Genomic DNA, 17,802 nt, shown 5'->3' on the forward strand with positions numbered 1-17,802 from the left:
GATTTATTAAAGCTTCAAAATGTCTTTGTTGATTAAAAGATAAAAAAAAGTTTTAAAGTGTATATACAGGGTATGTGCAGAATAGAATAGCACAGTATTGTGACAGTATAATAAAGTGACCGTGCTAAGAAAAATAGTAAACAGCATAATAAGCAAGCAACGATCAGTGACGTGATAGTTCAGGTTGAGAGGTCAAAATTGAGGTTCAAACTAAGGTTATGAAGGTGTTTTTTTTATCTTCCGGTTAAGATTGTGGCTGTGGTGAGTGAGAATGAGGCACGGGTTAAGGGCAAGGCTGAGTTTGAAGCTGGGACTGAGAATAAGCTTTGTTGGTTTGAAGTTAAAGTTGGGATTCAGTCTGAAGTTAAAGGGATAGTTCACTTTGAAATTTATTTTTGATATGTTTTAGCTTACCTCAAGGGCATCCAAGATGTAGGTGTCTTTGTTTCCATAGTATTTTCAATTTTGATATTTTCAGGTCAAACCGTTCATGTCTATCAGTTATATAATGGGGGTCTATGGTCACCACCTCACTTCCGGCGCTTTCTGGCGCTTGTGCAGACCGAAGCGTTGCCTGTGTCTTCAGATCACTTCGACGTGGCTGTGGTTACAAGAGGTAAAAAGGATATAAATACTGTTCGTTTTCTCACACAAACTGCTCGTTTCGTGTCTTAGGCCATCAATGTGTACTTACATTTACGAGTCATTAAATCATGTTTAATTTGGACTTCTCTGTGCATGCTCTTTGAGGTGGACCCAGGGTGAACCCCATATACCTCCATTATATGACTGACATAAGAACGGTTTGACCTAAAAATATCAAAATTGAACTGCACAGACAGACACCTACATCTTGGATACCCTTGAGGTAAGCTAAAACATATCAAAAATTAATTTCAAAGTGAACTATCCCTTTAAAGGAATGCTCATGGTTCTGTCAATAACATTTACAGAAATGTGTCCATTTGCTTTTGCTAATGAAGTAAGCCATGCAATAAAAAAATAAAATCACATTCCAAAGTTATGGAATGTTATTTTATGTTGATGTTAAAATAACATTCCAAAGTCCATAAGTATAATTTAAAATAACATTCCAAAGTCCATATAGCCCAAGTATAATTTATACTTATAACTTATATTATTATGTATACTTCTACTTTTAAAGTAAAATATTAACTATGAGCCGTTCAAACAGTGAGGAGCATTTAAAATGTCCTCACAAGTTAAAACAAAATTGGCCCTCAACTACAGTTAAACCTCTCTCTCTCACACACACACACACACACACACACACACATGGTCCATCTACAAGTTAAGATGATTGACCTGGTGATCCAGGTGACATTTCAATCAAACAGAGAAGAACATGAGCCTGTTTCAAAAAAGAAGAATGTTTCAAGAGTGGTGAATTCATCACCTAGATACCAGACACAAAAAAAATTTGCTCATATATACTAGAAATGTGTCCTGAATGTGATCAATAGAGCTTCTGTGAAAGCAGTAAAAAAAAAAAAAAAAAAGGTAGTTGAGAAAAAAATGCATAATATCACAGAAGCTCTATTGGTCACACATTTAAGCACATTTGATCAAATACAATATTCAAAGTCCTACCGCTCACACATTTTCCTGGTATGACACAAATATCCACATGAAAAACATTTCGCGGAAAACATCAGAATACTGGCTATTACTAAGAAAGGTGTTATGCATGTTGTTTTGAAGATGATCAACCATTTTTCTATCTACACAGAAGTCATACACATGCTCACATATAAAATAAATTATTGTAAAATACAAGGTTTACATGGTTTAATGGTTTAACTGCCTAGCAAGAAAACAGCAAAAACACAATGAGCTGTGATTCGTGGTTGTGTAAAAAGCAGGACTTAGAGAATGAATTGGAGTAAAGAGGTGTTTACACTGACTCAGTGGGGAGACCGAGGTCAAGTCTAAGCCTCACACCTGTTTCCATCTGCATTAACAGAGACAGGAAGAAATAACAAGCGAGTTAGATGTTAACTTGAGGGGAGTCTGTGTTCTGATTATCTGTCTTTTTCACTAAATCACTTTTCATATCATCAGTGTGTTCAATTTAACTGCGCATCAACCATGACGACATAAAGGTCAATCTTAAAAAAACAACAACACGCAATCACCGTCAAACCTGCTACAGTATCACATGCGCACACACATACACATCCTTAACCCCCATCCGCTGTCTGGGCCGGACTCATCTGAGCCGTTACCATGGTGACGGGACCTGGAAAGCAGGCATCACCTTAGATACCTCAAACAGATAATCTCAACTAAACATATGCACAGCAAACACACAAAACCTTGACCAGGTAACAAATTCACACACACATAACATGAACATACAACTGATAACAAAATAGCACCGAGTTTAGATAACAAACACAAGGGAATCTGAAATTAGTGGACGGTTTCAGATTATTAAACAGAGAATAGACAAAAACTAATAAAAAAAATGTGTGAATCATACAAGATCATATTTCCCCACAAAAAAAAAAAAAAAAAAAAAATCCACATAAAGAAAATAAAAATAAAATCTGTTTACTAACCGTTGTTTTAAATATTATTTTAAGAAAGCAATATAAATCATCTTGTCTGGACATGCATTTTTGTTCATCAGAATAAATTAAATTCAGTTCAATAAATACTACTTATACAAAAGTGTTTTACAAATGTTTTGTTTTTTTATGATTCTTCCTAAAATTATTAAATAATCAAAATTTAAATAAAGCATAAATAATATACTACAATTCAAAAGTTGGGGGTGGGGGGCAATGATTTTCAGCATCATTGTTCCAGTCTTCACTGTCATATGATCCTTCAACATTCATTCTAATATGCTGCTCAAGAAATATTTCATATTCTTATCAATGTTGATAGCAGAACAAGAAAAATTAAAATCTTTTGCAACATAGTAAATGTCTGTATTGGACATTTTGAACAATTTAATACATCTTTGCTAAATAAAAGTAAAAAAAAAAAAAAAGACCTTGCTGTCACCAAATGTTTGATGGTAGAGTGTATATATATATATATATATATATATATATCACTTCCTCTGCTCTGTTCTGTACAATTTCAACCCTGTCAAGATAAAACTACCCCTTAGTTAACTTTCCAGAAAAAATGCTCAGTGTTTAGACACCAAAAACTTCACATTTCAGTCTAGACATAAGAACTACCAAACCTTCAACCTAGAATGACAGCAGGCGCAAAAAACAAATCCTCTCTTCTCATATCTGAAGTAATACAACAGAGACTTCAGGATTATGCCAGATTATCTTTGGATGACATAATTGTGAACAATCTTGCCAGTGATCCTCTTCAGGAAATAGGATTAGACTTTGAAAAACTGACAGTGAAATAAGAAAAAAAAAAAAGAAAAAAAAAAGAAACAGAAGAAAGGCAAAAATCAGAGATCAAAAAAGTAGAGGTATGAAAGTCTGATAGGGTCATCCATGAATGAAACCTTAATGTTCAGTTTCATGACATGTATGATGTAGAATAAAAAGAAAACAGGAATAACTAGTAAACTACTAAGTCTTTACCTAGTATTTACTTTTTTGAGTAGGTGTGTGTGTGTGCGTTTGACTCTAGGTGTGTTTGCTGTTTGGAGGGAGTGATGGATTAAGGGATTATGGTGAGTCTGATCATGTGATTGTCATGGTCCATGGTGACCCTGCTTACAAACAGATTACCCCGGTGAAGGTGAGGTAGCCTGATTTTCTTTCTATTTCCTATTTCCGGCACTTCATCCATCCTTTTGTCAGGACAGCCTGTCTTCTCATCCCTCATGGTTGGGCTGAAGTTTCTCCCTTCTGTGGCATCCTGTTCTGAGCCACCCGACCACTCAAACCTGCACAGAATTATTACTATTCTTATATATTCTATTCTTAAAATTCGTATTATTACCCATCCAGATGAGTGCTCTTCATCTTGACCTTTGCTTCTGGATTCTTTGACCTGAAGCTCCAGGCACACACACCTGATCTATCAATGCAGAGGTGAGTAACACAATCCCATCTCCTCAAGAAACTGATGAGGGAAACCAAACCAAGCATCAGTTTAAAAAACAAAGTGAATTTTTAAATTTTATTTCCTTTTTTAAAAGGAAAGAAGTTTTGCTCAAAATGTTAGATCAATCGGAAATTTGTAGCACAAAAGCTTAGTCAACTCCTTAATGCTTACTCGAAAGCAGGAACTGGCCTAAAACTATCACACCCAATAACAAAATGTTGCCAAGTTTAACTGGATGAGCGAAGATTTCAGGTAATTCAGTTTCAATTTTAGATAGCCTTTTCAAAGAAAGACACTCATTCGACTCCGAAAGATGTCTTTGCATTCATTTCATTACACATATATAACTGGCTCTCCTGTGTGTGTGTCAGTGTCACTGCTATTATCTGGCATGGTTGTTGTGGTCAACAACAACACTTCAGAGTGAGCACTCCAGCGTAAAATGGGTACATGTTACATTTAGCGTGGAAAGCCACACATTCCTCTCCCCCAAAATACATAATAGGGGAGTGTGGGGTACAGCGTAACGCGGGGCTAATTTGTCTTAAATACTTCCACACTTCCACTTGGGGCATGTTTAAAACTACGTTACAATGTGCCCCTATTAGAAATATGCTATTATATTCTATACTTTTATGAATTCTTTTGAGAAAACATGAGAAACGTGTAAATAAAGACTGAGAGTCAATGTTCTGAAATTATTAATTATTATTTTGTTTTGCTGAATGTGTCTTCCCGTGTTTGTTACATGTCAAATATTCTTAATTATTAAAAATACCATTATTTTATATGAAAAAGTTAATAATTTAATTGTATGTTATTAAGAACATATTTTGGTTTGACCTTTATTTATTTTTTTGATTGGATCAGATAGTATTTTAATCTGTCATAAGGTGATGTTACAATGTGTATGTCCCCATCACATGTTACAATGTACCCCACGGGGCATGTTGTCACACTTCCATTCTTTCAGGGTAAATCAAGAAAAAGTATACACTGTATTAATAAAACATAACCACGCAATTGTACTATGTGGGAAATTAATGTGGGAAAAAATAAATACTCTAAACCCTATTTACACAAACTGAGACAGTCAAAAAGCGTTACGTTGTGCTCCGCTCTCCCCTAGTTATTGTTACTTTTAACCCATAATAACGCAACTGTAGTATTTTGTAGTTTAAAGGGTGAAACTGATTTAAACTAAATCTCTCTCTCTCTGGCAATTTGGGCTAGTATAAAATGGTTTTGTAGCAGGGTAGCTGTATTTTCAAGGACTACACGAACAGAAGAGTATGCCATAGCATGCATATATATATATATATATATATATATATATATATATATATATATATATAATAATTACCGAGTAGGCTACTACTGATGTAAAAAATAAGTATGTTTTCAAAGTACCTCGATATAAATATGTCGCGCCAGTTATGAGAAGCCCTAGAGACGCAGATGATGCTTTGCGCTATGGCGCTCTCTGTCGAGAAGTTTATTAACTGCAGGCTCGTATTAGTGCACAAAGTGATTAGCGCATGGGCAGCACTAATTAATCCTGTTAGCTATTAATTATCCCAAAGCGTCTCCCTTTGTTTTGTCGCAGCTCCATCTTTTCAGTTGGTAGGGAGTAGGCTAGTGGTCACACTTTTACACTGTCTAATTTTGCTGAGTTTTAATATTATTAAATCATATAATAATTTTCCATGGGGTACCCCCCTCCTAGACACACCCCTGACACACACACACACACACACACAATTGGTGTTGACCCTTTGCACATGATCAACATGCCCTTATGTCATGAGAACACAGATCAAATAAAAAATGTTGAGCTGAGTTCATTGTTTTCATAAAAGACAAACACATAACAAATCCTCACAATTTGGAAAAAGACCTCACCAAAAAGATTTCTCCAACCCTCTGTCTTTCTCTCCAGACATCATCCCTCTCCAAAGCAGCTTTTGAGTGAGTTTTTGGGCGAGGGGCCCTAAAACCTCTTGCTCAGCTCCATGGCTGGAAGAAAACACACATTCAACCTCCTTTCCTTTTCTCATCTATTCCTCCGCCTCTGTCTCTTCACTCCTGCATGTGTCTGCGGTCCTGCTCGGGCCCCTCTGCTCGCCGGCCAGCCTTTCCTGGTGCTGTGGGGGGTTCCAGATAAAGACTGTTTGGGTCGGCCAAACCCAGCGGCTTTTGGGATGGAGTGGGAAGGCCGTGTTGCAATATTTTATGAGGACACGCTAGGACTTTACCCGTATTTCACAGCACAGGATCGTCCTGTCAACGGCGGCCTACCACAACACAGCAGCCTTGACCTTCACCTCCAGAGGGTTGAGGGCGACCTGACAGCTTCATTACCCCAGACAGGAGCGCCTGGGCTGGGGGTGCTGCGCTGGCAGGAGTGGGCGCCTCAGTGGAACAGGAACAAGGGAAATAAAGCAAAGTATCTTGTGGATTCTAGGGCACTTCTCCGGGGATTTTTTCCAGACTGGAGCGCAGAGGAAGTGGAAAAATGGTCTCAGGTGATGACAGTCACAACATATAACGATATTACAAAGACCATCATTCTGAATTCTGTTGTATTAATCGATTGCATGATGTCATTTCCTTTCAGGTTGACTTTGAAGCAGCAGCACAGTCCATAATAATGGAAACGCTGTGGGAGGTGAAGAGACTCCGCCCACAGAGACTATGGGGCATGGCCCCGTATCCTAACTGCTATAACTTTGACTCCACCCAGATAGCATTAGCCAATTATACGGGACGGTGCCCTGCGGCGGAAATGGCCCTTAATGATGAGCTGATGTGGCTGTGGAAGCGTAGCGGTGCCCTTTATCCAGTCCTCTCTCTGGAGAAGCTCCCAGAGGGAACAAAAGGGGCGTGGCTTTATGCAACCAATCAGATAAGAGAGGCTTTAAGAGTGGCAGCTCTCGCAGGGACTACTTCTGATCTTCCTGTGTTTCCGATGATCAAGATTGTGTATACATCCTCTAACACCTTTCTCTCAGAGGTAATAAACAGGTTTGCCATATTTTAATATATAGTTTATATAACAGTGTGTGTGACTGTGTATCTATATATATATAGAAAAAAAGTGTAACATTTTGTGAGATAAGTCTGTACAAGTTTTAACTACAAGTCAAAATAGTCAAAATGTATAGATAACAACAAGATATATTGACAAGTGCAAACAAAATATAAAGTCACAATTACAGGATATGAAGTCACAAGTATGAGATATAAATGAGCATTAATGATATATAAAGTCTGTGAGATCTCAAGTTGTAATTGTGAGATATAAAGTTGCATTTACCTTTCTCATATTTTTACGGACAGAAACAGCTTCCATAGGGAGGAGACGTAAAAATGGGTGGGAGAAATTATATATAATCAACAACAGTCTCACATTATAATTAAAAGAGCATGTTGTAGTTACATTAGGTGAATATAGTTGTCTGATTGTATTCCTGATTTGAAATGTTGTTTAAACATTTAACACTTTTGGAGATTTCAGTCTTGCCCCAAGTAGAAGCGAGTTGTAATTGTAATTGTATGACCAAGATGGCTGTCGAGTATACGGACTGTGAACTTTATTGTTACTCTGTATTGTACATGTATCAGACTGACCTGGTCAATACAATTGGAGAGAGTGCTGCTATGGGGGCATCTGGAGTCGTTATTTGGGAAAAATCCTTAGCAGTTAAAACACAGGTAATCATTTAATCATTTGTTCATTTACACTGCGGTTCAAAAGTGTGGGGTCAGTAATAAATAAATACTTTTATTTAGCAAGGATGCATTAAAGGGATAGTTAACTTTGAAACAATTTTTTGGTATGTTTTAGCTTACCTCAAGAGCATCCAAGATGTAGGTGTCTTTGTTTCTGCAGTAGTTTCAATTTTGACATTTTTAGGTCAAACCGTTGTTGTCTGTCAGTCATATAATGGAGGTCTATGGTCACCACCTCAAAGAGCATGCACAGAGAAGTCCAAATTAAACATGATTTAATGACTCGTAAATGTAAGTACACATTGATGGCCTAAGACACGAAACGAGCGGTTTGTGTGAGAAAACGAACAGTATTTATATAACTTTTACCTCTTGTAACCACAGCCACAAAGCACCCTCACCCTCAGATCACTTGGACGTGGCTGTAGAAGAGGTAAAAACAATATAAATACTGTTCATTTTCTCACACAAACCGCTCGTTTCGTGTCTTAGGCCATCAATACATACTTACGTTTACGAGTCATTAAATCACGTTTAATTTGTGCATGCTCTTTGAGGTGGACCCCATATACCTACATTATATGACTGACACCTAAAAATACCAAAATTGAAACTAATGCACATACAAAGACACCTACATCTCGGATGCACTTGAGGTAAGCTAAAAACATACCAAAAATTATTTCAAAGTGAACTATCCCTTTAAATTGATTAAAAGTAAAGATTTGTATAATGTTACAAAAGATCTCTCTTTCAAAACTTATGAAATAATTCTTAAAGAAAATAATCATTTTTCCCTCAAAAATATTAAGCAGCACTACTGTTTTCAACATAAATCACATTGAGCACCAAATCAGCATATTAGAATGATTTCTGAAGGGTCATGTGACACTGAAAACTGGAGTAATGATGCTGTAAATTCAGCTTTGCATCACAGAAATAAATTAAATTTTCAAACTATAAAAAAAACTGTTAATTGAAATTGTAACAATATTTCACAATATTACTGTATTTTTGATTAAGCACCCTTGGTAAGCATTAGAGACTTATTTCAAAAACATTACTAACTCTTACCAACCCCAAACTTTTGAATCATTAAAAAAAAAGTGTATGTCCTTAATGCTTAATGCTTTTCTTAATGCTCTAATCTTAATGCTTTTCATTAGCCTTAACAGACTGCTGTAAGATTGATGATATTTATGTCTCCTACAGAAATCCTGCTCAGAGTTTGGCTCGTACGTCCGTCAGGTTCTCGGCCCTTACGCTGTCAATGTGACCACTGCAGCACGTCTCTGTGGAGTCTTACTGTGTCAGGGCCGTGGACGCTGTGTGCGGAAGAAACCCGAGGACCCCACATACCTGCATCTTCCATCGCCCCACTTTATGCTGCTCCCAAACGGGGCAGAAGGCGTCCGAGCCACGGGAGAGCTTCCCACTGCTTGCGTGGACCTCTGGAAGAAGAACTTCCGCTGCCAGTGGTTCGAAGCCTTGGAGGGTGCAGCAGCAGATCAGGAATCAGGCACAGTGCCTGAAAACAGAGGGAAAATAACATCGCCAACAATAAAGACAGTGATTGAGATAAGCCAGAGTCAGAGTACAGTGCTTCCAGTGCTTCCAGAGGTTCCAGTGACAGTAGTGCCAACCAAGCAGCCGGTGGACAGTGGAAGTTCTGCACTTAAATCTCCCGTAATCCTTTTCTCCTCGCTGGTTCTCTTCAGCTTTAATGTTTGAGGTTTTGGGAGCTGGAGTGTGACGGGACTTTTGTGAATCCCGGTTGGCCTTGATTTTGATTGCCCATTGCAAAAAAATTATTTTAAATTTGTTGAGAGAAGAGATTTAAATCTGAATATGACTGAATGAACAGATCTGTTCTGAATCACCTGCACTTGAAAATTAACAAAATAACTGAGATGCAGTTTTTTTTTTATCTAAATATAAAAGGAATCTGAATGGTTTTTAAACTAGCTACTGTCTATAATGTACTGTATAAAACTAACAGTCCAAACAGATTAGCTAAGTGCCGAATAAATTTTTATACACATAAAGTATGATATTCTTTTGTTTCTGCTTTTAATCCAAAAGACTTAACTAAAGCCAATACCTTATGCCTTCTTTATACCGTCTGTTTCCATTATGAATAGAATTTATTTGAAAAAACTTTTTTTGAAAAAAAGTGATACTTGTATTCAGAAAAGATGCATTAAACTGATCAAAAGACATTTACATCCTTAAAAAAACCCATTATCTATTACAAATAAAAATGCTGTTCTCTTTACTTCTATTCATCAAAGAATCCTGAAAAAATGTCAGTTTCCACATTTATAGTAATAAGAAATATTTCTTGACCTCTAAATCAGCATTTTAGAAGGGTCATGTGACACTGATGACTGGAGTAATGATGCTGAAGATTCAGCTTTGCCATCACAGGAATAAATTACATTTTAAAATATATTAAAATAGAAAAATGATATTAAATTGTAGTAATATTTCACATTACTGGTTTACTGTTTATTTTTTATTAAATAAATGCATCAGTTGCTTAGTGAGCATGAGCATAAGAGTATTCTTTCAAAAAAAAAAAAAAACTCTTGAACATTTGTGCAGTAGATATTAACCCACGTAGCACAAAAAGTTCAGACGTGGGCAAAAAAAAGTTAATTATTTTATTTGCTCATCACATGCTACAACGTCACACCTGTGTAACAGGAAAGCGATATCACCATCACGAGATGTCCTGAACGCAGACGGGTCAGAGTGTAACTGGCCTCTATCTGCCTAAACTTAAAAATCTAATCAAATGTTTAGTCTCCATTTTATCTTTGACTTACAAAAAATCTGAAACCAGTCAAGTTTACACATAATCTGAGCAGCCTGTACAGAAAAACACTGTTCTCCGTCATGAAAACGTAAAGCCTTTTTAAACATTTACTGACAGATATGAATGACTACAAGGCAAATCTGGTAATTTATTCAATAAAGAAATATTAACTAGAGGAGGATGGTAAAAAAAAACTACAATGTCCAACTCAATAATTAACACGTGTGTGTCTCTACATGTTTACGTATCTGTGAATTCATCAGTCATAAGGGCTGACAAACTTGTGTTTTTTATCCACCAGTGTAACAATACCTCTCTCTCTCACACGATAATTTAGCCCTGAATCATAGTGCAGATCAGGATCCAGCTGTACCATAACTTGGACTCTGCAAAAGGAGAAAACTCTCAAAAGAACACAAATGTATGTAAGAGCAACAAACTATTTTAACCCTAAAAATCTAGAACAAAGAGGCGCAGAAAAATCAAGTTAGATCATTCTAGCAAATTTATTTTGTTTTATATAATAATTTAAAATACACATTAATGACAGATTTTTGGACAAATCAGGGTTATAGTTAGCAAGACAGCAATAAAGAGATAGAGAGAAACGGATTAAACAGGGCCAAACGGAGAAGGGTAAAGATCATTCATTTTCAAAAATAAAACTTTCATCCATCCTGTTTTGTTTCACACCCACCTCCGATCTCTCCTCACCTTCCTCTAAATTTTGTGGTTGTTTCTATTGGTAAACACTTGCATACAATAAATCAAGGGGACATCTGTCATGACTCTCAATATGGAAATCAAGAGTCTAAAATTCATAGACGAGTCTATATGGTGCTTGTATTAGGCACAATTCATCCAACAAATTAAAAATGTTTGCCTCATTTAATTATCCTCATGTCATTCCAAACCTGTATGACTTTCTTAGAAGAAGATATTTTGAAGAACATCCTTTCCATGCAATTATTAAATGGAGACTCAAGCTTTCAAGCTTAAAAAAAAAAGACCATAAAAGTAGTCCATGTGATGTGTGCACAATAGCTTTGTGTGAGAAACAGACCAAAATGTACATCATTATACACGTTATGGTATTTTGCATCTGTTTTAAAGCTTTAACTCTCCAATAACCATTCATTGTAACTGTATGGAAAAGAGCAATATGCACATTCTTCAAAATGTCTTCTATGGTGTTCATGAAAAAAAGAAAGCCATATAGGTTTAAAACGGCAATGAGAGCAAGTAAAAGATATCAGAAAATATTTAGGAACTGACCTGGGATGCATAGCATCCATCCTGCAGAAACACTGACGTCCAAGTGGAACAAATACACACAGAGCATGGCTTCCCTACTGGCAAATATTGGTGTTACACTTCTACTCTGTCTTAAATTTGAGGCCATTACAAATAGATGCAATCTGTGAAAACACTCACCGATACGTGCGTTCACTCACTTCATAAACAGGGGCAATGGTAACACCAATCAGTTGCCCAAAAGCCACCAATGACACAGGGTCCTTCCTGTGGTCATGTGGAGGGTGTTGGACGGCATGAATCACAAGGAGAAGTTGATGCTGTTTTACCAGCGATTTTCTAGCGGGGAGGAGCCACAACAAAAAGAGGTGCTTGCTTACAGATGTGGTCTCCGAGGGGAAGGGCAAGAACCAAGCTGTCTCTAAGGGGGCGAGCACTTGCAGAGCCTTGCTAGAAAACATTATAATTAGCTAAATGGTTCCATTGCACAGTATGTAGCAGAATGACTGCAGAGGGCGGGGTCCTCACTCGGTTAGGGGCGTGGTTTGTTGCCATAGTTACTTGCAGATGGTTTCCAGGGCATCAAGGGTTCGTTTGATGTCTCTGATCTGAGCAGCTAGAGTATGTATAGGTTGCATGGAGCGATCCAGCTCCTCACACCGTGCCATGAGTGTGTACATTCCCTGGAAATAAAGAAACAAGCACAAACAGATAAAAAAACTAAGTAAAATAAAATTGAAAACTTCACTAAATAGATGACTATAAATCACTCTCACCTTTATACTCATGTCCACTGACTCTCCCAAACTGTCCACAGAATCTCTATATGTCTGGATATAACCCACACTTAATGCAGTCATCTGAAGAGACAAGAGATTTTCATTCATAACAGTATGTGCACTTCATAGATTTGTATACATGCATATGTTGGTTGTATTGAGGGTCAGCTACATAAAAAGTGACCCGAAAAAGTATTTGGACACTGAAAAAGCTTGAAATATTACTATATATTTATGTATTATTATATATTTAAGCTTTAAATATATTGCGATATTTAAAATTCTATTCATTTTCACACTATTGCTGTTTTTACTGTGTTTGATAAAAAAAAAATGCAGTGTTGAAGAGCATAAGCATAATAAAAAAATAAAATGCAAATATTCTTTTTTTATTATTATTTAATGACCAAAGTTATCACCAATTAACAGTTGTTATCAAACTAGTTATTTTAGAATGAATCATTGTGTTAACAGTAGCCAACAGCCATGACAAAACATCTACATTGACAATCTCTTCCTGGATAAAGACCAGCAAGTATTTAAGAAGCTGAACCATTTTTTTTTTCTGACCCTGAAGAGTTCTGTGGTACAAATCAAATCTGTGTAGCATTTCACTTATGGGCCAGGAACCAGAACTGGAATCACGTCAGTGTAAAAAAGGCAAGTGTGAAGTTGAGTGGAACTGACTTCATAGTTCATACAACCAATGAAAATCACCTTGAGAGCATTTGGGTAAAAACAGGTTAAAAAAAAGCTAAAAAGTTAGTTCCAAAAAAAAAAAAAAATAGCATCTTTTGTTTGCAGATTGCACTTTTTTGATATTTTGTGGCTTAAATTGTCCAAGTACTTGGGTGGCTGTATTTGATCCAGAGTAATACTCACATTCTGAATAGTTCCACTGAGGCTTCGCAGCATCAATTCTACACTCTGAGCCACATCTTGTGTGTGTTTATGCAGGTCTTCCAGCACTGATGGGTCAATGGGCGGAATATCAGCCGGACGGCGCAAAGAGCCACGACCACGTACCACAGGCCCAGAACAGTCTGCTGCAGTGGTGATACAAAGTTTAAATATTAATTATACTGACGACAAAGGCATTGCAACAGATCAAAACAGTTTTTTGACACCCTCACATACTCACAATCAGTGTCTAGACTCGGCCGCAAGCTCATTTTAATCTTCTGTTCAAGATTTTTGGCGATGAAGTGAGTAAGATCTCCATCATGGCTGACGGTTCCCTCCAATTCTAGGGCGCTGGATATGGTGGCTCGGCGTCCTTCCGGTTGGCCTCCTCTAGCTCCGCCTCCACGTGCTCCGCCCCCACACGCCCCACTGATCTCATCCAGGCTTTTACTGTCCTGCATGCCACGCACGACTCGATCTCGCTCTGGGACAGAGCGCACACGTACCTCTGCCATCACGTGAGCTGGGCATGGAGAATCATCAAGGTCTGGCAGCAGAGGGGGTGTGGCCTGGTCAGGGGGAGGGGCTGGAACAAGGGGAGGGGCCTCATCAGGAGAAATGAAAGTATTCGCTTGCACTTCATCCGACGAATCGGGATTAGACCATTCTTTAGGTTCAGAGTGAGTGGGAGGGTGTTCGGTTGAGAGTGCTTCCACTGGCTGTGAATGTGCAGATTAGTTTATTTATTAACAAGGTCCAGATAAACAGCAACAGATATATGCAGCACAAAAATTGGACAAAGTTTAATTTTGTAATTATTAATTAATTGAATGTAATTATTATTTATTATTAATTTATATAAAACTATTATTAATTAGTATTATTAGATTAGTATTTAATGATTATTATTTAAATAATATGTTAAATTAGGTTCGTATTTATTATATTGTATATTAGTATTTAATTGAATTGAGTAGAAAAGCATAGATTCATTTATCACCTTAAATTTAGATATAATTTAATTTATAGAAATTATTTATCAATATTAAAGTAATGAATACATTTCCTAATATTATTATTATTAATATTAAGTTAGCATTTTATTAAATTATATATCAGTATGTAACTGAATATAAGTACCAAAGAACATTCGATTTAACCTCTTACCTGTACAGAAATAAGCGTCTCTTTCCTTTGCTTGATATCTCTCTTGTTGACATTGTTCACCTCCTCCGCTCTCCACTCTTCCAGTTCTCTTTTAGAGCAGCCGTGAGTTAGTTCGGTCTCACTGGAGAGCGTGTCCTCATCTGTGCCATCTTCAGTTGGAATATGTCTGCACTGGGAGTGTTGAACCAGTGACTCTGTAGGCTGTGATTCTGAGTGATCTGTGTGTGGCTGGAGTGTGTGTGTGTCTCTACATGAGTCCATGTGGTGAGGTGTGTGTTTCAGAGTCTCTGACAGGGCAGACGTCTCCATGTGAGGCTCAAAATCAGCCCCATCAATGAACTTTATCCCCTGGAGGGTGAAGCCATGAGATCCTGACCAATCAGAGGCCTTAAGAGAATCAGAGGATTCCACCCCATTGCTTGCTTCCTTCGCACCCTGACCGGTCACAGGAGAGCGGCTCATCCCTCCACCCACTACAGAAAATAAATAAAAAGAATTTAATCATCATCAGTGATGTAAAGCTAAAGCTTTGTGATGCAACTCATATTCTCAATAAAACAAATTACAAATTTACAAATTACAGTTTATCAGCTCTATTCTATTATTTCTATCTAATTTCTATTACATGACGAGTATTCTAGGTATTCTAAGGTACATTTACAATACAAAAAGTGAAAATGATGATAAATTAATTAATCAATGTTTTCCCTCCAAAAACATACCACACTGTAGCCCAAGACTGGTTGCCCACTTAAGCTAAGCAGAGTTGAGTCTGGTCAATACCTGGATGGGAAATCTCCTTGGAAAACTAGGTTGCTGCTGGCAGAGGTGTTGGTGAGGCCAGCAGGGGGTGCTCACCGAGTGGTCTGTGTGTGACCCAACACCCCTAATGCCACCGTCCCTCAGATGAGACATTAAACCGAGGTCCTGACTTTCTGTGGTCATTAAAAGCCAAATTTGCCCCGGCCTTTACCTCTGTCCATCAAGGCCTACTAATAATCCCCATACTGTACACTGATTGGCTCCTTCATCCCTCTCCACCAGTAAGCTGGTGTGTGGTGGCCCTTCTGGCACATTCCAGCATTTTTAAACCTTAAACGTTGCAATTTATTTATTAAATGAGCGATCGTTTCGCTTGATAAGACCCTTATTCATCGTCTGGAATCGTTTAAAGCCCTTTGTACTGAAAGTGTTTTGGACCATGAACCGTTTGGTTCCCATTGAAGTCCATTATATGGAGAAAAATGCTGGGATGTTTTCATCAAAAACCTTAATTTCTTTTCGACTGAAGAAAGAAAGACATGGACATCTTGGATAACATGTGGTGAGTAAATTATCAGCAAAAGTTTTTTCAAAAGTGAACTACTCCTTTAAAATGTATGTAAAGTAACAAAATGTTTGTTTTTGTTTTTGTTTCAGTTAACTATAATAACCCTGACGTAAAATACGTTTATTCTTCGTTTATTAATGTTGCGAGAATAAACTCAAAACCTCATTATCATGAATGATCTTGCAGGTTCCACGTCACGTGAACACTGAGGCATTATGAATTGTCTGTTTCCTGCGTCTGTTTTGACAGCTGTCAGTTCATTCGTTGTTCGTCAATTTAATAGGACATTTACTTAGAGACATACATAATCACTAAAAACCTAAAAAGACAGATTTATCTAGTGATAATGTGCGTGTCTCTAAAAAAGGGAACTGAAATCATGACGATAAGAAAATCACCAAAAACACTGTTTTGCTTATATGACGGGTCTTTATGACATGGCTTACAGACGACGACATTTTCTCAATACTTTAGCATCCCTGATAGACAAACCAGACATAGATAAGCCAAATAATAAATAGAAAGATAACAAAACTGTTTGGGAAGCAACAATGGTCACATGACGTTAGCTTTACGATAAGCTTTAGCTGTAATGCTCGCCTCTGAATTCATAGTTATTCCGCGAGATATCAACGAAAACCGGCAGCTTCACGACAATTACTTTTTGAGTTTGGGTTGATTTGTCATGTTTCAACAGGATGTAATTCTATGGATGATTTGTGAAGTTAAATATTTACCTGCAGCTCTTCGCCCAGGATGAAGGTTGCCAGCTGAGTCCGCCACAAATATTTGTCGTATGGAAACACAACGTTGACGCTATAGTTCCGCATAACAAACAGAGATGAATCTCATGACACAGAAGGCGTGTATTACATTTACATCGCAAAGAAAAGTATTTTGTGTGTTTATATACTCATACCTTGATATAGTTATCAGAGAACTGCGTTTTACAATTATTAAATTAAAAAAATCTGTTAATCTATTCATTAATTTGCAAAAAGAGAGTTGTCTAGACTAGACAGCATGTCCAGACAGACATTACTCAAATTTTACCACAAGGGGCGGTAGACTCCACCGAATTCAATTGATTCAGGAACTGGCGTAGCGTGGAGGGCTGTGTGTGTATTTTTACCCTGCTGTCATTTTATTGGCTTGAATTAGAGGAATTGTCAACCACATCATCAAGAACCCTGACAAAGACCAAAACCTCTAAGACCCTGTCATTATCCAAAAAAATAAAACCTACCCCTGTAATTAAGCCCTTTGAAGTAGAGCCAAAGTAATGCAAAGTCCTAGTCTTGACCCTCACATACTCTCTATCGCTCTTTATAGGGGACTGTAGAGTCGACATGAAACAACATTCTCATTTTAAATCTGTAGTTTGATAGAAAGAAAGGAACAGTATATTATTCTTCAACAACAACAACAAAGTGCAGGTTGGGATGCAGTGGAAATGTGTTAGATTGTGAAAGTAGTAGATTGTGAAGGCAGTTTCATAGCAGAACAAAGCAATTATTAAGAACTTTCTAAAAAAAAAAAAAAAAAACCCATCTAGGCCGAACACTTCCTAAACACACACAACTTCCAAAAAACACTAAGGCTACAAACACTACAGTAACCCCTGAGGAAGCTTTTTGACCAGGATGTGGAGCCGGAAGGACAAGTTCACCTTTGGTAGTAGGCCTATCTTAATGTATAAATCCATATGCTTGTTTGCATGTTAACTTTAACATTAAATTAGCCTACAACATTAAGTATTGGCAAGATTA

General features: G+C 37.3%; 2 protein-coding genes and 1 long non-coding RNA gene across 3 annotated transcripts; 1 reads left to right on the forward strand and 2 right to left on the reverse strand.

Moving 5' to 3' along the window:
* Positions 1 to 3,760: 3,760 nt before the first annotated feature.
* LOC120483982 (uncharacterized) lies at positions 3,761 to 6,339 on the reverse strand. Its single transcript, XR_005623659.2, has 3 exons — positions 5,953 to 6,339; positions 3,975 to 4,068; positions 3,761 to 3,889 (listed from the first exon to the last, which is right to left on the reverse strand). It is a non-coding gene; the product is annotated as an uncharacterized LOC120483982 (long non-coding RNA).
* LOC120483668 (hyaluronidase-1) lies at positions 3,885 to 10,146 on the forward strand. The gene is given in 6 exon segments (XM_039678833.2): positions 3,885 to 4,037; positions 5,990 to 6,575; positions 6,668 to 7,063; positions 7,675 to 7,764; positions 8,995 to 9,500; positions 9,502 to 10,146. Coding segments are annotated over 5 exon segments (1,539 nt in total). The 5' UTR covers positions 3,885 to 4,037; positions 5,990 to 6,062; the 3' UTR covers positions 9,536 to 10,146.
* A 941-nt stretch (positions 10,147 to 11,087) lies between these two features.
* On the reverse strand, positions 11,088 to 16,867 carry borcs6 (BLOC-1 related complex subunit 6). Its single transcript, XM_039678910.2, has 6 exons — positions 16,771 to 16,867; positions 14,704 to 15,176; positions 13,775 to 14,255; positions 13,516 to 13,679; positions 12,631 to 12,714; positions 11,088 to 12,537 (listed from the first exon to the last, which is right to left on the reverse strand). The coding sequence occupies exons 2-6, from the start codon at positions 15,163 to 15,165 to the stop codon at positions 12,412 to 12,414; spliced, it is 1,317 nt and encodes a 438-aa protein (XP_039534844.2). The 5' UTR covers positions 15,166 to 15,176; positions 16,771 to 16,867; the 3' UTR covers positions 11,088 to 12,411.
* Between the last annotated feature and the right edge of the window lie 935 nt (positions 16,868 to 17,802).

This window comes from Pimephales promelas, chromosome 14 (assembly GCF_988280905.1).
Source record: "Pimephales promelas chromosome 14, fPimPro1.hap1.1, whole genome shotgun sequence".
Lineage (NCBI taxonomy): Eukaryota > Metazoa > Chordata > Actinopteri > Cypriniformes > Leuciscidae > Pimephales > Pimephales promelas.